At 44.8% G+C, this 23,611-nt stretch overlaps 1 protein-coding gene across 1 annotated transcript in view; it reads right to left on the reverse strand.

The window, feature by feature from the left end:
• The window catches only part of MNS1 (meiosis specific nuclear structural 1), a 241,947-nt gene that overhangs the window by 76,697 nt on the left and 141,639 nt on the right, over positions 1-23,611 (reverse strand). Inside the window, exons 6-7 of the mRNA XM_086958353.1 lie at positions 16,818-17,034; positions 13,364-13,471 (exon numbers count right to left, since the gene is read on the reverse strand). Of these exons, the coding sequence (XP_086814479.1) occupies positions 13,364-13,471; positions 16,818-17,034 (325 nt within the window). The remainder of the gene's footprint in view (positions 1-13,363; positions 13,472-16,817; positions 17,035-23,611) is intronic.

Below are 23,611 nucleotides of genomic sequence, written 5' to 3' on the forward strand. Positions count from 1 at the left end.
GGTAGGCAGCGGGAACCCGGCTCCGAAGGAGCAGCAGGGGCAGAACCCCTGTCCCCCTTGTCCGTATCCGGAGACCGATGGGGGGACGTTGGAGAGCGACAACGCTTCTTCGACTTCTTTTTGTGTTGTCTCTTATCCGAGGGCGACGATTTGGAGCCCGAGGAGCGGTGACGGTGGCCCAGCGAGCGTTCTCTTGAGCGGCCCCTGGACCGTGAACGGCGCTGGGACGAGTGCCGGACCTCAAGAGGCTTCCGGTGCACTCCCTCAAGCCCTTCATGGCCCGACAGACCAAACAAGACCGGGAGTCGTGGTCGTTCTCCAGGCAGTAGAGTCTGATGCCGTGGGGGTCCGCCACCGACATATTGTGATGGCAGGCCCGCAAGACTTAAAACCAGGCATCCCTACGTACACCAGAGTAGATTCAAACTTACAGGAGACAAAGTCTCAAAAGGATAGTCAAAAAATGACTACGGAATGTGCTCTAACCGGATCTGCGCTTACTGTCACTGAAAACGAAAGAACTGACGTCCGCGCGCATGGGTGGTGCCTAAGTAGTCTCCGTGACGTCATCTTGGCGCAAACGATGCAAGCAACGGACGCGGAGTCGCACAACGCATCCTACTGACGCGCAGAGGTACTCTTAGCGGAAACTTTCCGGATCCAGCATGACGCCTGGGGATATTCTAAGGTAATGAAGCTATCACTAACGTGTCTCTTTCAGATAATGATGTCATAGAAAATTTTAGGAGTGATGTAATATGTGGCGTAATAAGCAGTGCTAGGCAAGGGCGTGAATTATAGTTACCTATTGAACAGATTTACACCAATCACAAAAAGGTTGCTTTCTGGACCAAAATCTACCTTTATATCAAATTTTGGGCTGTAGTCATGTCTACAATCCCTATGGGAAATTGCATGGGGAAAAACCATTTTGGGACCCCCACTTTTTCTCGGTCCCTGCTTGATGAATCACCCTGACACTTTTAAGACCGCAGCTGAAGTGAGCATTGTAATAATTTTGAAAATTTTGTGATGATTCGGCAAATGTCACCAAAGTTATTGGCAAAACAAAAAACACTTTTCCAGCAAGCTAGGTCCTAACTATAACAACCACCAGTAGGTAAAAATTGTCAGTAGGTAATAATAGATATGGGAGAGGTGTGGCACAGCGGCCAGAGCGACTGACTCGGAGCGCAGGACTTAGGGTTAGATCCCGGCTCCGGCGGAAGCTCAGCATCATGTGACTCACTGAAAAAATATAGGTTTCAGGCATGTTATAGTTAGGAATTAGCATTTAAAAAACCTTAGAAATTCACAGAAAAAAACATAGGTTTCAGGGATGTTATAGTTAGCTGGACATTTCACTCGTACAATACCAATGAAATGCCACCGTTATAGTTAGTTCAGCTAACTAAAACTCGCGCGTCCGCAATGCACTCCTGATGATGTTACATATTACATCACTCATGACATGGTCAGTGACATCACTGATGACATCTCAAATGACATCACGGATGACATCATCCAGTGAATGCATCTTTCTTAAAATTAAATATTTATATATGTATATCTCAAGGTCAATGGAAGAATAAATGGGTAAATAAGTGTCTAAATGGATGGTTTATTTTGTAAAATTGATTATATAACTGAATGATTAAGTGTATCTTAGTGGATACATGGGTTAGCGAGTAATGTTTAAATATGTAAATATGTATATAAGTCTCTCACTTTGTGTGTAAATGGCTGCATGGGTTGGTGAGTAGCTACATGAGTGTCTATATGGGTTATTCGTTGGTTTTTTGAGTATCAGTATGAGTGTCTGATGGTTCGGTGCAGGGTTTTACTTAGCGCATAGATGCATGAATGAGTGACTCACTGTTTGTATGTGTTGAAAACAGCATGTGTGCAGGACTGGATGGGTGGATGAGTGTGTGTATGGGTGTGTTAGTGAGTGAATAACTGTCTCAATAGTGTCTTTATGAATAACTACATACGTTTTAAACTAGTATATGTGAGTATTGGTGTATATAAGTGAGTATATGTGAGAGTGAGAGATTGGAAGAGTTCCTGTATAAATAAGTATGTGTTTCTATAAGTGATTGTTTAAGAGAGTAAATATGTGTATGTTTCTGTAGAAGTAAGTGTAGTGGGGGTGTATAACTGTATATGCAAGTAAATGGATGTTTGATTCTTTATTAGCATGAGGGACTGTGTGTGTGTGAGTAACTATGAATGAGTGGCGGTGTGTAACAGGATGTATAGGGGTATGAGTACATATGATGAGTGAGTACATGTATGAGTGACTATAGAGGACTGTTGGTGAATGAGTGGATGTGTATGTAGATCTTGGAATTACTAAAAAAGGTTGTTGTAACTGGTATTGGTATGTCAATTTTTTTGAAAATTTTAGTTTCTATTTTTGAATGTATGTATCAAAGGTTATATTAGGGTGAGAGGAGGTCTGCCTCTATCACAAGGATGATGTCATCAGTGAAGTCATTTGAGATGTCATTTGAGATGTCATGAGTGATGTCACTGACCATGTCATGAGTGATGTAATATGCGACGTAATCAGCAGTGCATTGCGGGCACGCAAGTCATAGTTAGCTGAACTAACTAGAACAGTGGAATTTCAATGGTGTTGTACGAGTGAAATGTCCAGCTAACTATAACACCCCTGAAGCCTATGTTTTTTCGGTGAATTTCAAAGCTTTTTTAAATGCTAGTTTCTAACTATGCCTACAGAGGTAGGACATGTGAAGAAAGAAGAAAAAACACAGAAAGAAGAAAAAGAAATGCAGAAAGAAGCAACAGAAGTCCTCAAAGATGAACAAAAGTGCAGGAAGAAGGAATAAGTGCAGAAAGAACAAACAGAGGAGCAGAAAGAGGCTTTGTTTCAAAATCATTCTATACCCTCTACTTTTTCAGATGGGTACTGATGGTAACTGACTGACTAACTAGTCCTAGAGCCATGCTAAAAGACACTTAGAATACAGTTAAAACACCTACATACACTAGGGAACACTATGCGTAGGGGTACCCCGGTTATTAGCACGACTGCCTCTGTTAGTCCCTAGTATATAACAGGGCAGGGGGATTATAACTACCTCTTAAAACGCGCCACTGGGCGAGTTTGCACACTGGTGAAGGGAGGGAGGGTGGCTGAGCTGACGTGTGCAAACACGTCCTGTGGCCGTTTTAATTTGGGGGATGAAGTCCCCTTGAATCCGGAGTGTCCCTTGGGTACAACTAGCCCATCATGTATCTCTAGTTAGCACCACAGAGCTGCGTTGCAGAGAAAATGAGCACGGCCCTGGACCACCTCTCTGCAACGCAGCGCAATGCCGCTTACTGGAAGCACCTGGTGGACTAGTTGGCCCCCATGGGCCCTCCGGATTGAAGGGGAATTATTTCCCCAATTTAAACCGGGCCACAGGGCGTGTTTGCACACGTCACCTCAGGCCTTGTCCCCTCACTTCACCACTGTGTAAACGCACCCGGAGGCCGTTCTAATTTGAGAGATTAAGTCCCCTTGAATCCTAGGGTTCCCTAGGGTCAAACTAGCCCACTAGGTACCGCCAGTAAGCGCCACAGAGTTGCGTTCCATAGAGGTGTAAAATGGGGAGTGGCCTTTGAACACCTGTCTGCAACGCAGTTCCCTGGCGCACATTGGAGATACCTGGTGGGCTAGTTGGCCCTCAGGGACCCTCAGTATTGAAAGAGAGTTAATCCCTCAACTTAAAACGCGCCACGGAGTACGTTTGCACCGTGGTGAAGGAAGGGGGCGTGGCCTAAGGTGACATGTCTGCAAACACGCCCTGTGGAGCGTTTTAAGTTAGAGAATTAATTTCTCCTCAATCCTGAGGGTCCCTGGGGGCCAACCAGCCCACCAGGTACCTAGAGCATGCGCTTACCGGAGGTACCTGGTGGGCTAGTTGGACCACAGGGACCCTCAGGATTGAAGAGGAATTAGTTCTCCAACTTAAACCGCGCCACATGGTGTGTTTGCACACATCAACTCAGGCCCAACCCCTCCCTTCAACACTGTGCAAATGTGCCCCGTGGGGCGTTTTAAGTTAGGGGATTAACTCCCCTTGAATACTGAGGGTCCCTGCGGTGCAACTAGCCCACCAGCTACCTCCATTAAGTGTCACGGAGCTGCGTTGCAGAGAGTTGTAAAAAGGGGCGAGGCCTCAGAACACCTCTCTGCAACGCACCCCCCTGGCGCATACTGGAGGTTCCTGGTGGGCTAGTTGGCCCCCAGGAACCCCTTAGTATTCAAGGGGAATTTGTTCCCCATCTGCAAATGCGCCAGGGAGCGGATTTGCAGAGTGCTCAAAGGAGGGGGCGTGTCCTCCGGCGTGATGCCGGTCATTTTTCTTTTCTTTTTTAAGAAGGGGGCAGTGTGGCCTCCCTTCTTTTTCAAATATTCTTGGCCCTGGGGACCCCATCCCCCAGGGCCTGCCCCCAATTTTTTTTTTCTAAATTCTGGGAAGGGGGTTGCATGGCCCCCCTCCCGAGGCCAAAATCTGCCCCGGGGACCCCATCCCCGGGGCATGGCCATATTGAATAATATTTTAGTTTTCAGAGGGGACTGCCTTGCCCTCCTACTTAGGCCATTTATGGCCCCAGGGACCCAATCCCCCGGGGCCGGCCTTTGTTCTTTTTTTTTAAATCTTTTATTTTTATTTTGGGGAAGGTGGCCGCGTGGCCCCCCTACTGGGCCACTTGTAGCCCCTGGACCCCATACCTCGGGTTTGGCCCTCTCCGTTGGGGACCGTGGGGGGGGGCCCAATCCTCCCACAGTCCCAGCCGGCTCCCCGTGTCCTTCGGGAGCCTATTGCTTTTCCACATGGGGAGCTGCTACGATGCAGCTCCCCCTGTTCGAAAAGCAATTTGGTTTGAATTTTGAAAGAGAGAGCAGGTTTTCCTGCTCTCTCTTTCAAAATTCAAATCAAGTTTGCTATGGCAGGGCGAGAGCCGCAAGGCTCCCGCACTGCCATAGCAAACGGCAGTGTCCCGGGGGTGGGCACCCCGGGACACTGCAGGAGCTGGCCCTGGGGGGGTGCTGTTCCCCGGGGCCATGATAAGGCTCCAGGAGGGGGCAGTGCAGCCCCCTCCCACAATCTACAAAGCCCCGGTGGGTGGTGTTCCCCAGGGGCTGGGGGGTCAGTGAATTTAAATATTTAGAGCCCCGGGGTGGTGGCGGTCCCCCCACACAGGGTATTATTTTTTTTAAAAGCCCCGGGGTTGGTGGTCCCTGGGGCTGTGGGGGGCAGTTTGCCCCCCTGCAATAAAAATTAAGTCAAGCCCCGGTGGTGGCGGTCCCCGGGGCTTGGAGTGGCCTTACATTAACAAGCCCCGGGGGTGGCGGTCCCCGGACTGCGGGGGGGTCGTGTGCCCCCTGCAACTATTAATGCTTTGACCCGGGGGATGGCAGTTTGAGGGGGGATTGGGCCCCCCCACACTTTTTTTTAATCATGCCTCCGGGACTTGGCCCCCCCCGGGGGCTAATTAGCAACGAAGCGCGGGAGCCCGCGCTTCGTTTGTTTTTTTATCGGCAAGATCTGCGCATCCTGCGTGGATTTTACCGGTGGAAAAATAATAATAAATTTGGGACCCCCTAAGCAGGCCTAGCGGGTCAGGGTGTTTCTACCCTGCCCCCTTTTCGTGTTTTACGCTTTTTTTTAACCGAGGCACAAGATGGTTGTCAACACTTGTTATGTTACGTTATGTTATGTTAGCCGGATTTGTAGAGCGCACAGATGCCCCAGCAAAGGGGCGTCCTGGCGCTAACAGAACAGAAAAACCGGGCAAAAGCGATAACAGGAACTCAAACACAACAACACTAGGGGTCTAGGGGAAAAAGGAAAGTTTTTACAGCCTTCCTGAATGACAGAAGTCCGTCAATAGCACGAATATGAACAGGAAGGGAGTTCCATAACTTGGCAGCGAGCAATCTAAAGGAACGGCCGCCAATGCTAGACCTCTTGAAACACGGCACTATAGCCAAGTGAAGACCAGAGGACCTCAGAGACCGTGCTGGAACATATGAGGAGATGAGGTGCTCCAAAATCTGAGGGGAAGAATGTTTAAGGATTTTAAACGACAGACAAAGGGACTTAAACTTAATTCTCTGAGCAACAGGGAGCCAATGGAGCTTGTGAATGGTTATTTTGGCTGAGCAAAATCTGGGTAAGCCGACCAGAGCCCTGGCGGCAGCGTTCTGGGCGCGTTGGAGTCGAGAGAGTTCAGCCTGATTAGCTCCCAGAAGAAGAGAACTGGCGTAGTCTAACTTAGACCGAATCATTGCTTGTACAATGAGCTGTCTAGTAGGCGCATCAAAGAATTTAAAAGTGGATCGAAGCTGACGCAGAGTCCCAAAACACGTGGCAGCAACCTTTTTAGTGTGAGTGGAGAAGCTGAGTTTGGAATCGAACCATACCCCTAAGTTTTTAACCTCAGTGACAGAGATAGGAGTAGGACCGAGCTCAGATGGCCACCAATTGTCGCCCCATAGATGAGCCTGTTTCCCAACAATGAGCACCTCGGTTTTCTTGGCGTTCAATTGAAGGAAATGGTCAGTCATCCAGCGAGCTACAGAGATAAGCCCATCGCAGAACTTCCTGGTTTGAAGTGTTGACAGCCAATTAGCAAACAGCTTATCATCAGGAGGGTGCACGGATCCTGCACGACCATAGTTATATATGTGATTTTACTTTTGATTTTCTCAGTAACTACTGAACGGATTTACACTATTTAACAAAAAGGCACGCCTCCGAACCAAGGGTTACCTTTTTGCCAAATTTGGTGTAAATCCGTTCCTATGGGAACTTGCATGGGGAAAACACGTTTTGGGACCCCCCTTTTTTTTTCGGCCCCCGCTTGACGAATCACTGTGAAACTTTCAAGGATAGGAGCAGACCTGAGCGGGCCATAAGTTTTGAAAAATCTGCGAAGATTCGTCAATCGGCGCCAAAGTTATTGGGAATAGAATGTTGCGGATTTCCTATTGAAAATAGGTCCTAACTAGAACTACCTACTGGCGCCGCCAGTAGGTAATATATATGTGTATATATATATGATTCATCAAACATTATAGTGAAACAAAAAAAATGTCTTCTTATGGAAACTTTGACCTACATATAACTACACAGCAGCAAACGCAAAATATACATCGAAACATTGAAATCTTAGCAACACCTGAATGAAGGTATTAGCCCATTCACAAATTTAATGTGAAAAAAACGTTTGGGAATAAGAAGTGGCCCACAGGCCTACGGTCAACTCTCAAACCAACCAACCCAAAAACTTTTTTTTTTAATGCAGTTCTGCTTTCTATGAGGAAAACAAGCCACAGTTAAAAAAAAAAGTTGACATATTAAAATACGATCACAGACCAGGTGGTCTGCTGACCTCAGTAGGCCACTATTGCTGCGATGGCATCCAATGTTAGTGAACCAGAATTTACAACCTACCTCATGAATACTGTTGAGGTAAGTCAAACTATGACCCACTACGATTCGTAATTTTGTCAACATACCTATTAGTGCATAGGGTGGGTCGCAAAATTCCTTTCCATTCACAAAAAGTCAGTGTGCAACCACTTTTTGCGAATGTGAATTTTAGGCCCTTAGTGCACTAACAAATACGAAATGTAACTTTCTTCTAATGAATATTATCCCTTCTTTAGGCTCATTGACTTTCAAAGAACACTTGGCAATACCTCAAATATTAGCTACTCAAAAATGTGCTGAGGGGAGAAGCCAAAATGGGCCAGAGTATTTGTTCCACCACAGTCATCTGCGACACATTGGAAGTCTGGGACTCTGAGCGAGGGTATCTTTGCTGCTTCTTGACGACAACACCTGTTGGAGTACTGGCACTGCTGTGTAATGAATCATAGCAGCGCCAGGGACATGCTGCAGGTGAACAGCAGCAAACGCAAAGAGGCAGTTCACCACTCCAGGAGAAAAGCATCAGGGCAGGGAAGTCAACCACTACCTTGGAGAGAAGTGTTGCCATGTTCGGCACCAGGCTGTAACGAGAAAGAATGGGGTAGCTGGTGGGTACAAGACTGCGCTTAAGGCCTATGAGGTAGCAGCAGGAAAATGCTTGGACCTGAATGGATCACCCTGTTGGCGAAAGAATGAGTAAAGAGCTGCAAGTAGAAGTGGTCTGTCTCTTTCCTCTGGAGGGTGAACTAATAACACCAACTAAGAAACTCTGGAAACCATGGGTGAGAGAAGGCCTGAGTCCCCAGTGGACAATGGCCCCCGGAGGTGACTGCCATGAACTAAGAGCACTCTACCCATACCACAGGTTAACAGAGGTGGAGGGAGTGAAGTGAGCCACACAAACAACATGATATGGAGGGGTCTGTCACATGATGATCACCTACAAGTTCTAGATCACACTATATGACACCCACATTTGATGGCATAATGCATAGCTGTGGTACTGCCTGTACTCACTTATAACTTGCTGAAAAACAGTTATCAACAAAGCCAATAGTGTTGTCTTTTGTCAATGCTTTCTGCCGATCCTGAACAGCATGTGCCCACATAAAGGAAAAAGAGGTTCCAGAGTGATGTTGTATACATGCACACATAGGCATCATATTCAGTGTGCACATGACCTACACACAGGTGCACGTGTGCACACACTCAACCTGAACAGAGCCTTTCGCCCAACTGTGCAGCAGGTGACCTGATTTTAAAAGGTAGGCACTGGCAGTTGTACCTCAAAACCCATTTTTAACTGAAGCTTACAGTAGTGAGGAGCTCTCGTTTACAGCAGAGGTCCAAAAACTAGACTTTTCACAAGCAAAAAACTAGGCCTTCTCATAGATCATTAAATATTACCCAACAATTATCTTCAGTATAATGGCTTTTGTAGAAGATAAACTTTCAATTACCAATGCCTTAAATAACACCGGTAACTAACTCCTTTTATTGGTCGGAGTACACCTAGGTGGAGTTTCTGTATAGTCTTTGAACAGAACATCACCTAAATTGGTTGGAAATCAAATTGGTCAGGCAAGCATTCCAACCCTCTCTTGATTTAAAAGCAAAGCAGAAAGAATATTTATGTCTTTATGATCACTTTAAATATATTTTCTAACTAGTGAATCACAGGAGATTAGATACAATGGAATTGTTGCAGATTTCCAGACCTTGGCGGAGTGATCCAGCTTTCTGCAGGGTGGATTCCTCACATATGTAGGGATATGTCTTGTGTTACTAGCAGCCTGGCAAGTGGCACATACTATGACCTTCTACATATGCTGTATTACAAACACTCCACATGATAAGTCGTGGGAAAATATTGATTGTTTGGCTCTATAGAGCAGTCAAGGGCATGTGGGAGTGACGCTTCTCCCACTCCAACAGTCCTGGGAACCTGATCTACATTACCTTTTCAATGATAAAGAATGTCAGGCTGTGTTGGAACATCCTACCAAGGTCAACCGTAAAGTCTGATTTAACCCCTTCCATGCTGCCGTCGGCCATTGGCCGACGGCTGCACTACCATTGCAGCATTGTGATTTGCTTAGTGGAGCGGGCGGGAGGGAGGCTTCCTAGGTGCAGGCAGAAGAAGCAGGAGCAGGAGCTGAGGGCAGGCAGTGGCACGTGACCCGGAGGAAGCAAGGTACATTTTACATTTTATTTTAATTATTAGTATTACTGTCTCGCTTCCCCCACCTGTGTGAACGGCCCCTCGCCCATCTTGCCGGCCACGAGTCAGTACCCCGTTCAATCATGGCTTCTCAGTTAAATACATCTATTTCATGCATCATGTCAGTTTAAGGCTGTCAATTTAGAAACTCCCTCGCCCCCTCAATCCGCGGCCGGCAAGACAAACTCACTTGTCGGACAGGTGCGCATTTCATAGGCTGCGAGCCTGATCGATTTATGATTGCAGGCACCCTGGCAGGTGTGCTTGAAGCATAAACAGACCCCAAATCCCCGGCCAACTCCTGATTTCAACATCATTTACGTGATCAGCGCTGAAGAGGGACAGCTGCTCGGGGCCTGGCCCGGCCGGGATTGCAGTCAGCATGGAGGGACGCGGCCCCCGTGACAGAGTCCATCACACGCACCTTCTAGTAGGTATAGAATAGCCCTGCATGGCCCCTGTCATTATTATGAAGACACACTTTGTCTAAAAACGAGTGGATGTGCAAACGTTAATTTTGGCCGCATCTGGTGCTCAGGTCAACTTTCCCTGACCAGCTTGCCGCAAAAGGCCTTCTCTTCTCACCTCTGGCACGAGTTCACCAAGCGAGGTACTTTCTTCATTTAAGTCTTGAGGCACGATACCCCCATGACCTGTGCAGCATGCGGCAGCTTTATGGGCGCCTTTATAGGAGACAGTGGTGTTACATTCTGGAGATGTTGTTGATTAAACTGAGCCACATGTAATGACTACATCGCTAGGTAGAGAGCCTGACCTGTTCATATATGAGTGAGCAAAATTTGGAGACTGACCTCGTTGAGTGTGTCATGACTTTTACATCATCATAAATGCAGTGGTATATTTTAATTGCAGGTTCGGGAAGTAATCTTAGTTATGCCTATTAGATAAACTATCACAGCCAGCAATTCTTAATTAAACAGGTACAACTCAGGATCAAAAACTCTGAATACACAGGTGGATATCAATAAGCAGTACTGTACATGTGCTGATGAACAGAAGGTTCCTGCGGAGATCGAGAACAGGTTAAGCATTAGTTGTACATAAGTAACAGCATATACGTGGCATTATCAAGACGACTTCAAAATTCAACATACAACAGATTATGTTTTCGAGCCCACACATTCCCCGTTACATAGCACGCTCGCTATAGCGTGGTACGACAAGTGTTTTCCGCCCGCCACTTTCAAATGTCACCAGCCTCCACTGCCTGATACATATGCTCAGTGGCTGTGCAATGCTACAACCCTCTTGGAAAGGGGTACTGGCGACAGTGACTCCAGTTACCGAAAGATTGGTTACGGACAGTCCCAGTGGCTTTCTACAGGGAATATATACACAACCTAAAAAGGAAAAATTGATTACTCACTCTTTCGATCAGGCTCTCATACTTGCTAAGAGGGGAATCATTAGATGTTGGAAGTCCTCCGCACCTTTCAATATACTGTCTTGGCACACCGAACTACAGTGCTAGGGACTTGGGCAGAGCACTTTTCTGCATAGCGAATGGAAAAGAGGCTTTAGATGCCCCCTATTACAGCCTCTGGGACAAACTCATGCAGGAACATAAGGTACTCCTTTCAAAAGATGACAGGCCTCCTTGAGCCAATGATAGGTCTCTACTTCAACTACTCAGCCTCCCAATAGCCCCCCCCGCCATTAACCTCCCTTCACACCCTCACCCACCGTAATCCTGATATAGTACCCCTCTCCCACTAAGTGGATTGGTGATAACCCTGCTAATTGGCTGCCCTGCTTCACGATTCTCAGTTTGGCTTCCGTCCACGGCACTCGACGGAGTCAGCACTACTTATGGCCGTAGAGGCTATACGGCAGGGTGTGGATGAGGGCCAGACTATGGCCCTGATCCTTTTGGACCTAAGCGCAGCATTCAACACTGTAGCTCATTCCACCTTGCTACAGTGTCTGAATGATGGAGGGGTATCGGGAGCAGCGCTTAGATGGATCCAGTCCTTCCTGACAAGTAGATGCTTTCAAGTCCGTCTGGGAGAATGCTATTCTAGGGAGATTAGTTTGGGCCAGGGCATGCCACAGGGCTCGTCCCTGAGCCCAACTCTGTTCAATCTATATGTCTCCCCACTGGCGGCGATTGTTGAAAGTCATGGTCTGCGCCTTGTGTCTTATGCTGACGACACACAGTTGGTCATCTGCCTCTCTCGCATGCCAAGTCTAGCGGCGGACAGTTTCAGAGTTTGCATGCAAGAACTGGCAACCTGGATGTCCGCCAACTGTTTGAAACTAAACGGTAGCAAGACCGAGGTACTCGTGGTGGGAGGAGGGCCATCTTTCTGGTCGTCGGCATGGTGGCCACCCTGTCTGGGAGAAACACCTGTCCCCTGCCAGGAAGCAAGGAATCTCGGAGTGTGGCTTGATGTTGACCTTGCCTTTGGCCCCCAGATTGGCCGGGTGGTAGGGGTATGCTTCGGAATTCTGAAAACTCTGAGGAAGGTCTTGGACCTCCTGCCTATTACAGCTCGTCGGACACTGGTGCATGCCCTCGTCACCTCGCGCCTAGATTAAAATAATTTGCTGTATCTGGGGGCCACGGGAGGGTCCATCAATCGCCTTCAGGTGCTGCAAAATGCAGCTGCTCGCTTAGTTCTGAGGCTCCCTAGGAGATCTCCTTCTAAAGCAGCGCTCCAGGCCTTACATTGGCTTCCTGTCAGGAGCAGGGTGGAGTTTAAGGCTCTCTCCACATGTCACCGTATCCTGAGCGGTAAAGCCCCTGTCCCGCTACAGAGTCTGGTCACTCGTTATGAGCCTTTACGGGACCTGCGCTTCTCCTGTACTGGGCTATTGAAAATTCCAAAAATAAAGAAGGCTCGAATAGGGGGCAGGTCTTTTAGATATCTGGCCGCCAAGCAGTGGAACGCCCTGCCTACAGAGCTACGTTTGGAGCCTTCAGAGTCCATTTTTAGAAGAAAACTTAAGACTCACCTATGCGGGACGTAGGCGACTGTGATGGTTGCTTGGACTGTTTACTCTACTTACCATAGCGCGGGGACACGCCGGTGCACGTAACCAGGCGCTTTATAAATCTTCCTAATAATAATAATAATAATAATAATAATAACTCCCCTTTACTAAGCTTCTGTGGGCGTTCCATATCTTTTACTGGGAGCCAAACCCAATATTTTTGTTTTAGTGGTCATTCATTTCCGGATTAATACCCACTCTCCTCCCCACACTTGTTGTTTAGATGGCAAGTATTTACATTTAGTAATAATTAACAAATACCTGTTTTTCTGCAATATGACCTTTGAATTATATTTGCCTTCCTCCACCCTTTTTTCGCTTCGTTGTTTTTTGTGTATATCAATGTATATATTTGTAACTCGAGGTGTATTGCAGCGTAAAGGAGAAAATAATAAAAGTGTTTTCTTTAAAAAAAAGATGAAACATTGAAGAGGAGGAACACCAAGTGCTTGTTTTTCTAATAGCACATTAGATTTCCTAACACGCAGTCCACAAAGGAGGATCTTTTCAGATCAACAGCTTTCTCCATCTTGTGGCACACTAGTGTGCCTCAATAAGATAATAATAGGTACATGTAAAGATAACCGATTTTTCCATAAATGTTGTGTAGTGACATTCGTTTCTTGCAAGCAATAAAGATCTTCACATCTCCTTTGTTGGTTTTACTCACAATCTGTTTCTGTCTATCTGCCTGAGCTTCTTCTTCAAGATAAAGTTCTTGCCTAATTTGTTCAAGTTCATCACGCTCTCTTTGCTCCTTCTGGATATGTTCTGCAAGCTAAAAGGTAGAAAAAAGGATGTATTAACAAACAAAGCATATGTAATATTTTCAACTTTCTCAAGAAACATAATTTTGGAATGGACTGACTTGATCTTCATACATGTGCAGGTTTGTTCGTCTTTCTACATCACTTGTCACACTCCAAATTGTTCACACTCACACACATTCACTAGTACTAATACCAAAGGATTTGCAGTCAGTGATCACTTTAAAAAGACTCATACAGCATTACCATTTATTGTTCTGAAATAATGAGCAAATAAAATACGATGAAGTATTATGTGTATCCCTGTTATGTATTGTAGTGCTCTTTCCAAGTCACAGAACAATACCTACACTGGATAGTTTTAATCACCTAGAGGTTTTAGTCCTGGCCTAAACAAGGCAGTACAGTGAGAGAGTGTCTCAAAAGTTTCAACGCTCCGTCCATCATCTCCTTGTGCTTGCTTAGTTCGCCCTAAGTTGACGGGGTATGCCCAGACGTGGGTCCCTTTCTCACTTTGCCACTGGATTCATCTAGCCTGGCTGATGAGGGGCGTTACCCCGAAATCGGTCCCAGGATGCTTGTTTCCAGTTCAGGAAGACCTGTCTTGGCAGTTCAGGCTGGACTGTTTCCAAGAGGCACAGGGTCAAGACTGATTTGCATACATACGCTTTTCAATGTTAGACAATTTGTACATGCACTGGTGTATAGGGAAGCGGAACGTTGTGATGATGTAACTGCCCTTTCATTCATAAATAAAAGTAAAAAACAAAAATTCAAAAAAAAAGAAAATGATAGTCATCACAACACATAGATGATGATGATCTTTACAAACTCTGGCTACTATGGCAATGACTGGATCACCATGGACCCAACATTCTCTTTAGAACTTTAGAGTGATAAGGAATTCCTCTCTTTTACCCGTAGACCACCATCTTTATCTACTCCTATTCTCAAATATATTTGCAAACTTCTGGGTTTTCTCCTTCCCCATCGCCTACTGATCAAGATACCTTTCTCAAGTCTTCATTATGGCATAACAAGTCTATTTTAATTGGCGGGAAACCTTTTTATTGAAAATCTTGGAGAGACAGAGGTTTACTTTGGAACCATCAACTGTTTTCTCAAAATAGGACCTTGTCTTTTTCTGAAGCTAGTCAACTTTTTCATTTACCCCCTTCCTTTCATTCCAAACATAATCTAATCTCACAGGCCCTTTTAACTGCTTAAACTCAAATTCAATTAAACCCGATAACTCCCAAGGTTAATAATTTATTGGCTTTTCTTCTCACATCTCCTAAGGCATCCAATATTTATACTCATTTACGATCCTCGCAGCTCATTAGAACAAAGACCAAAGTTGAACTGTCCTGGGAGGAAGATCTGGGAGTTGACTGGCCTTCTCTGTGGAATAAAATATGATCTAAAATTAGAAAAACTTCTAGAGCTGCAAATGTTACGCAAACGCTGTTTTTTTTATGTATAACAGGCTTCTGCACCCGGCCGTATTACACAAATGGCGTGTCACAGAACCAGACACTTGTTGGCCCTGCTCCTCTCCATTAGCTGATTTAAAACACTTGCTTTTACTTGCCCTCACTTACATAACTTCTGGATATCTGTTTGGGGTCAAATTAACTCTATCTTCAATTCCAATTTCCCTTTCTCTAACACACATCTATTTCTGGGTAGTTTATCCCCTGTTTGGGAGGGTCATACTTCCAGTACTAAGATTATAGACGTATTGTTGGCAATTGCCTTTCAACAGATCACTAAAAATTGGAAGGACTTCACTAATTTATTGTACCAAGCTTAGTGTATGCAGTGTGTTATCATTACGGACTGGATACAGCATGTGTTCATCCATTCATCTAGCCATGAAGCGCTCTATTGTATGGTCACCTGTTACATTGTTCATTGTTTACAGTGCTAAACGCTCTTTCGCTTTAACTCCTGCTCAACAAGAGGTTGCTTGGCCTCCATGATATTCCATATCTTAGATATTAATGTTTTATAATATGTTGTTATATTTTGATTAATGCTACGTTGTTACATGGATGTTACTTGCAATGTAATGTGTTATTATTATATTGATATTTTTAATGCCTTTTCACTCAAACTTTGATATGTATTCATAATATTTTTACTTTTTATGTTTCGATTTTCTGTTCTCCCCCACCCCCCACCTCGGCCCCCGCCCCCATATTATACTGTACTGTATCACTTGTTTTCTTAATAAACTTTCTTTTGGAACTCAGAACTTTATAGTGACGAATCTGTAGTGTTAAGTACACACTTTATAAGTACCCCTAAATAAATTCATGAAAAGATTTATTGCCAATCCAGAAGACAGGAAGGACAATGAGCCTGGGACTGGTCCAGGGACTCCAGTGCAGCATTCTACCCTGGCATGATGGTGATCAGGAGAACATAGGTCTGTTTCACATACTCCTGAGTTTGGTACTGCAACAAGATTGCTGTAGATGGCAATCCTGCGAAGCAGGGTTGGCCGATACTGGTCCTTCCTGATTCCTTTGTTGTTAACTACGCCTCTTGCTTCAGTACAGAGTGCATGTAAGGTCCAACGCAAAAGGCACTCCTTCACTTCTACTTGTGGCAGGACTTACTGCTCATCGACCGCAAGCTTTCTGCTCATCAATTGCCACGGGCAATCAGTAGGGATGAAGTTAGACCCCTAATTAGAATAGGAGAATGGAGAATGTCCCATAGGAACAGCTAGGCTCCACTCCTCGGCACAACCCTCCTCGGAAATAGTGAAGTGAACAGAAACTTTGTTTTCCAAATAGCACCAACAAAACAAAATAACTTGTTCGCACAGTAAGTTAGCAGCAGAAAGCTCAGAAGCTTTATCATGTGATGCAATGGAAGATGGAACAAAAAACCCAGATGGGAACTGGAAATGAAAACAATACTGTTAAGGAAGTCTTATGAGCCGGAGAGGGGGCTAGTCCTCTTACACTTGGTGTCCCCTTCACTGCACATTGACCAAATAACAAGAAGGGTTGTAAGACCTTGAACATTTGCACTTCCTGATGTTCCTCACATCTCCCTAAGGCTTGCATAGGGCCAGTGAGGGTGTGCACATCCATAAATCTACACACTTCCGTCCTTGACTTCCACTAGCCAGGGATAAGCACATGGTTAGAGGGAGCCCCCTGCACCAAGAGAAGCACACAGAATACACATATGCAACCGATGACAAGGCACAGAGGTTATACAGGGAGATGCTGACAATGTTTGGTAACAATGCACAAGGCTTAAAACAGAAGTGTTAAGGCAAAAGCTTCCCAAGCGGAACAAAAGCCGACAAAACACCAAAAATCAGTTTTCTTAACGTACCATATTTTGGAGTGCAAGTTTCCGCTGTTCCCGCTCACGGACTTCCGCCATTCGATCTTGTTCTCTGCGCTGTTGCATGTTAGCAAACTCCAAAATTTTCTGGTTTTCTGCCTCCATTTTCTGACGTTCCATTCTCCTCCACTCTGCCTGCTGCAGTTTAAACTCCTCTATGTATCTTTTAGTTGCACTCATTTTTTCAAGTTTTAGCTGTCTCTCCCTGTGTCGATAAAACAAGAGCACTTTTTATATTTCAGAGTAGCGTTGTGAGGTTGTATATCGACTTCTACGCATACGTTTAATTACTGTAAATGTGGTCCCTAGTTAGACTTTTAAAAATGTGGTCACAGTTAGGATTGCAGGTTAAGAGGCATGAGTAACCCTTACAGAAATGACCACAAAGATGACAGGCATGACGACGCCTAGATGATGATTTATCTTCACATAAGCTCCAGCTACTATAGAAGAAGGTCCTAAATCTGATTTCTGAAAATAAAAGAGAATAAAGTAGAGTGCATGTAGCGCTGATCTTTGGCATTTGTGAATCAACAGACAGAATGCACGGACTTTGCAGGGTTATATTTTTCTGATTCTGCCCTTGAAAGAAACAAAAGTATCAGGAGTGATAGAAATAGACAAAGTGCGCGTATTCCCTAGCACAGAATACATACTCGCTACTGAGAAGTGAAGTTACTCTTCCAATAACAGCATGGCACCAGTGCAGAAAAATGCTGGTACTCTCCATTTCAAATGAAAGTAGGACAGGTACCCAGCATCTGTGAGTACCTGCCCAATTAAAGCACTCGTAACAGAGCAGAGGCCAGATGGCAGCAACTCGCCCACTGACGAGAGGCGTAGGACGTGCAGGTCGAATGAGTGACAATGACAGGGCAGGCTAAAGTCGGAGAGGGTTCTCAAGTGTATCATTTTAAAAGTGGGTTAGGAAGTCAATCTAAAAAAATTGGGATGAGGTTGAGAATTAAACACTTTTTTAGGGGTATAACATTTATTCGTTAGGCATGTGTTCGCTGTTCGCGAATGTAAATGCACACTTTCAAAGAAGAGGGTAAGGTGGGCAGAAAGGAGGTATACTGACAGGGACCGCTGAAGGAAGAGAAGACAAAACCAAGAGGGAGAAAAAAAGCAGGAGGACAAATATGATGACGGTGGGGGTATTAGTTGGGGACTTGCAGGAAGAAAGAGTGGGAGAGAAAAATATGGAAGCGAGGGGGTGGAGAGATATCATGGTGTTTTGTCACAGAATAAAATATCCATATGCAACCACAGCAATGCTCCAGGAAAGTAAAGGGAGCTCTGATTTTGGGAGTGATCATGGCAGTGCCAGGGATGGTAAATACACACAAAAAGCAGTTTCAAGATCCACAACTCGTTCTAGAAAGGTCTCTGTACCATTAGTTTTCGACTTTCTTTGAACCTGGTAAATTGATATGCCAGCTCTGCATGCAAATGTACCTCCTTTTCAAAAGTGCCTCACCACCCTTTCCTGAGTGCGGGCTATAACATGGGGAAGGTTTGGGGAGGTGGGAGGATGATGGGAATGAAAACCCATTATGCAACATTATAAACATAGCCATTTGGCTTCAAGACACATTATGTGACACCGGACACCCACCATGTGCCTTTTGGCGCACACCAGTACTGCTGCCTGGTCTTTCAACAGTAGCAAGAGGGTGATGGAGGAGAAGGAAAAGTTAAGAGCAGGTGATGAATAATGGCTGCAAGTACCAAATACTCTGATTAGATTCAGTTTGATAGATGGGAACAACTTGAAGGAAACAAAGTCTGCATCCTGTTTGTAGGGTGATTTTTTTTGGGGGGGTAGGGGGACGGATCTGGGACACCCAAGAGTATCTCGGTAGGGGACTAATGACCTGGATGACGTGCTTTTTTCTTCTCACTGGAGTGCCCCAGTAGTATCATATTTCAAGTTTCTTTTGTGCGCCACGGGCCTTAAAGATAGGATTTTCAGTGCAGTTTTTAGAAACCAGGCCTGGGTTCTTTCAGACTTCAAAGACCTGTAGCAGTTATCAGGCAAAGATGTAAAAATAATTATTTTGGGCTGTGTTAAGTGTGAGCTTGATCACACCAAAGATTGTTTGTATAGGAAATGAATAACAGTTGAGATGATATGAACAAAATGAAAATGTAAAAAATGGTAAAATAATGTGTCCATCACATAACAAAACAATATGGTGAATAAAACCATGAGAAATTAATGAAAACTGAGTAGCAATTTGTGATTTAATTTAGAGGAGTAGTTTAACGTAGTTGAGCTGTGCATCAGGTCAGGGAGTAACAGTTGTTCACTACCCGCTTTATGAAAGATGTAAAGATGCCCACTTAGCAGCTAGATTTGGACGGGCTGTGAGAGGGAACAATAAGCACTTCTGATCTGAATGGATTCACTAGTCTTTGGGATCCAGTCAGCTTGCCTAAAATCAGGTGACAAAGAACAGGGTGAGCTGGAGTACTCTGATTTAGGGAATAGTGCATTCCTTCGATTAGGTTATGAAGAGGGCAAGAGCATATGTTTGTTTGTCTACAAGGACATGCGAGCAGGGTGGGATCCCTCCTGGGGAGGCGGTCACCAGCCATGTTGGATTGGACATTACTTCACACGGATATTTTGAATCCTACGTCAACGTCTCTGTGCATATATATGCTCAATGGGGTACTGATCCCTTTGGGCGAGAACAAAGTGGAACAGGAAATGCGACACCGAGCTCTCAATGAGCTTCATGCCCAGCAATAACCTCTTCTTTGATGTTACCCGGGACAGTATTCTACTTCTTTGTTGAGCCCTAATGTACAATTCGCTCACCCCGAGGACTGCCAGATGGAGAACTACATTTTAAATGCTCCTTCCGATTGCTCATTTCAACCACAAGAGAGACAGAGAAGAGGCTAGATGCAATAGTCACTCAACTATAAATTATGAAAATCTGGAGAATGTTACATTAAGCAAGGATATTTACAAAACAATATTCATAATTATATAAAAAGTGATCACATTTTTTTGGAGCAAACTGTACAATTAATAAAAATATAGGATTCAAATGAGAACCAGAGACGGGGTGAATAAAGTCATAAATACGTTAAGATTTCCTGGAGATGTATGCTTGATGCTAATTGAAATATCTTATTTTATAGATCTACCGGGATAGGCAAAGGTTTCTTAGTCCTGATTTACTAGGGCTTACATTTCTTTCACAATTACCTACTACAGCTACAGCCCTTCTTCCCCTCTCTGCTCTTCTTTTTTTTGTAATTTCCTACACAAACCGCTGGTTTCCTTTTCTGAATTGGTATGTTTTGTCATTCCATATGAAAATGCAAATAAACTGTAATAAACATCTGCATCATAGGATCTTCAGTGAGTGCGTGGACCCAGAAAACATTTCTTTATAGTTGATTTCATGGAAACAGATTCAAGGAATGTCTTTGTCCATGAATCTTCTTTATAAATCTGTTGGATGAAAGCCTATAAAAGCCTAACTTTTCATGAATTTTCAGCAGAGCACTCCCAAATTTGTGGTGAAGTGGTAAAAAGAGAACATGAAAAATATAGCCTTAAGGCTTATATTTAACAGCGATAGAAAAAATGGTGCCTTTCTCTTTTAGAACCTGGAAGACACCTCTTTCCAGAACGCTTTGTATTGGCAGTTGCCTGTGTTACCCAGTTCTTTTTTCCGGCGCGCGAGAGAAGGATCCCAGAAACACTGCTATTTTTTTAACTTCATTCTAAAAAAAAAATTCTTCATTGAAAAACAATGATATCTATCTCACTCAACATCTTTTAACAACTGTCAAGTGAATACTTTTTTCACCAGTTTTTGGCTGGATTTTCTGTCAAAACGCAATCCCTCTTCTCCAAGTTTCCATCATGTAGGAGAAAGAAGGCTATGACAGATGCACATAAAGTGTGAGTAGTAGGTCTGTCTCCCTCTCATTAAGTCCCCAACTTTGAAATCTGTAAAAAATGTTCTAAAGAACATTAAGAGACAGAGAAGGAATCCTGTTGGAAGCCATGAGGGTAGCTTCCATGTCATTTCTATCCCCTGGAGAAAAAAAAACACAGAGGTAGAGCGATTAGAAAAATAAAAACACCATTCTTATCATCTTCACCGTTAAGATCACTGATGACACCATTGAGACCATCGATGCTGACCTGCTCACCAAGACCTCAGACTTCAATACTCTGGTTGGTCAATGTCAACATCCTTCACTGTCGAGAACTCACCGATCCTTGGAACACACCTTATCGCCATGCCATTGGCTGCACTGCCATTAAAGAGTAGTGTTGACATCGACAAGACAAAAACTTCACTCTCACAAGAGTCAAAGGCTTGATCTGTCACCTGCTACAGTACAAACAATATATTCCACAGCATCTAAGGCTGGAAGATCCTCATCTGCATCTGTAGGGGGATCAAGTTCAGTCCAGAAAATGGCACAGAGATGACTCACAATCGACTCCTCCTACATGCAAATTGACAAGGGGTTGGTACGATGGGGGAATAGCCTTTACTGATATACAGAAATATTATTGGGCGTCACAACCACTGTTCCCCCGAAGATGCGCGATTGGGCGCCCGTGCACTTATGACACTCCGAGCGTGCAGTGTCTGCTTTGGAGCACGCACACACAAGGCACATCCCCTGAGAGGCAGGTGTTCATGTTAATAACAGCACCTTGCAGAAGCACGACGGGTGCTGCGATCAACATTTGTCACTTCCACTGTTGCCAAGAAGGTGCACGCCTGGTCTCAAAACTGGGGTGGTATGGTGAGCAAAAGAATGATGGATTTAACCCAGATCTCTTGACTGGGGGTGCTATCTGTCCGCACTCCCATGCCAAGTGTGAGAACGTGGCGCCCTGTATTCCGCACCTCCAACAGCTTGTATCTGGATGTATTCTCATGCAGTGTAGTTGGTAGGGTGTGCGATATATTCTGTGTAAAAAGTTAAAGTGGATAAGCCGTAAGTTATAGTTTGGTGAGAGTAGTTCTAACTGCGAGCAGCAGAACAGCCATTGTTTGTCCGTGATGGCTATTTCAAGGTCTTTCTCCCATTCCACTTTAGATGTAGGAGAGATAATTGGGGAATCCCTTTGTGTTACACTGTAAATGCTAGTTATTAATTTACGAGAAGACGGGTTGGACAGTATATTTTCTTACGCCGGTAGTGTCGGAGGCTCTTGAGGGTAGCTCTTGTATCGAGCAGGGCATGCAGATCTAACCTGGTAATACAAGAGCATGTCTGACGCTGTAGGTGGTTGTGAAGCGCACATCTGTTGTAGTGTCAAAAATGTCCCTTCTGGGTATAAATCTCCACCCTTTTCCAGTGCATGTGTCTTCGCTCGCAATGTTGCCGCTCTGTCCTTTAGCAGAGTTAATAGCATGGTTTCCTCCTAGTGGCATTAAGGGAGCATATAGTTCCTCTTGATTGGCCCTCCTTGCAATCCCCCTCCAAGCCCACTGTGTAGTTTCCACAGTATCTATTTCCAAATTTGGTCTCTTATAAGGCTGATACACCGCCGTGTTAATCAGGATGGGGACCACTCAAGCTATTTCTATTGCCACACGAGGTTGGTATGGTGTTGAATGTTGCTAGAAATAAAGGCATTGTGCCTGTGCGCTGTATGCGTATAGTTCGAAATCCGAAGCCCCAAAGCCGCCCTGAGTGAAGGGAAGTGTCAACAAATTCCATGAACCTCTGGGTTGCTTACCCGCCCATACCAGTTCGATAATGTGAGAGCGGAGTTTTTTAAAGAAATGTGTATTCAGTGGCATCAGGATATTTAAGTACAACAGTTTTGGTAGGATTACCATTAGTAATGGCTATACGCCCAATCAAGGAAAGTGGCAGCTGTTTCCATCTCTGTATTTTATCTGCTAACCAGTCTATTACTCTACCATAATTGGCTAGCCATATTTCCTGCAAAGACCTGCTCACCCAGATCCTCAGGTATTTTACTTCTCCACTCTTCCATAGTATTGGGAATTCCGTTTCAAACTGATTTGTTGTGTCAGTTAGAGGTACTATCATGGATTTCAACCAATTTATTTGAATGCCCGTTAGGCCACCGCATCTAATCAGTTCTCTCATTACCGCTACAAAGTTTTCCTTAGTATTTGTCAAATATACTATCATGTCGTCGGCATACATCGAGATCAATAGGCCTCTGGATGTTACTCTGAGTGTGATGTTGTCTGAGTCTAGCTGCCATGGTTCCATGGCTATGGCAAACAGTAATGGCGACAGAGGGCAGCCCCGCCGCGTACTTCTCGTTAAAGCGAATGGTTCCGATATCTGCCAGTTCACTCGGACTCTCGCCATTGGACTGGTTCACAGTAATTGAATTTGTTCTATAAATAAAGGGCTGAGCCCCATACGGGACAATAAGATAAAGTGGAACTTCCACTCTAAGGAGTCAAACGCCTTAGTGGCATCTAATAACACAGCTACTGCCTGCACATGAGGGTCCAGATAGTGTAGGAGTCCAAACACTGTTCTTAAATTCTGGGCGGTCGAATGCCCCAGTATAAAACCAGATTGATCTGGCAGCGCTATCTGTGGGAGCATTGGTTGCAATCTATTGGCAATCAATTTGGCACAGATCTTGGCATCCAAATTGATTAGCGACAATGGGTGATACGAGTCTGGCATTGTGGGGTCATTGTCAGGTTTCTGTAGGGCTATTATGGTGGCCACACGCAGTGTGGCGGGGTGAGTATGCCCGTTTCCATTGCCTCAAGATACATCTGCAATAGTCT

Source organism: Lissotriton vulgaris, chromosome 2_1, assembly GCF_964263255.1.
Source record: "Lissotriton vulgaris chromosome 2_1, aLisVul1.2, whole genome shotgun sequence".
NCBI lineage: Eukaryota > Metazoa > Chordata > Amphibia > Caudata > Salamandridae > Lissotriton > Lissotriton vulgaris.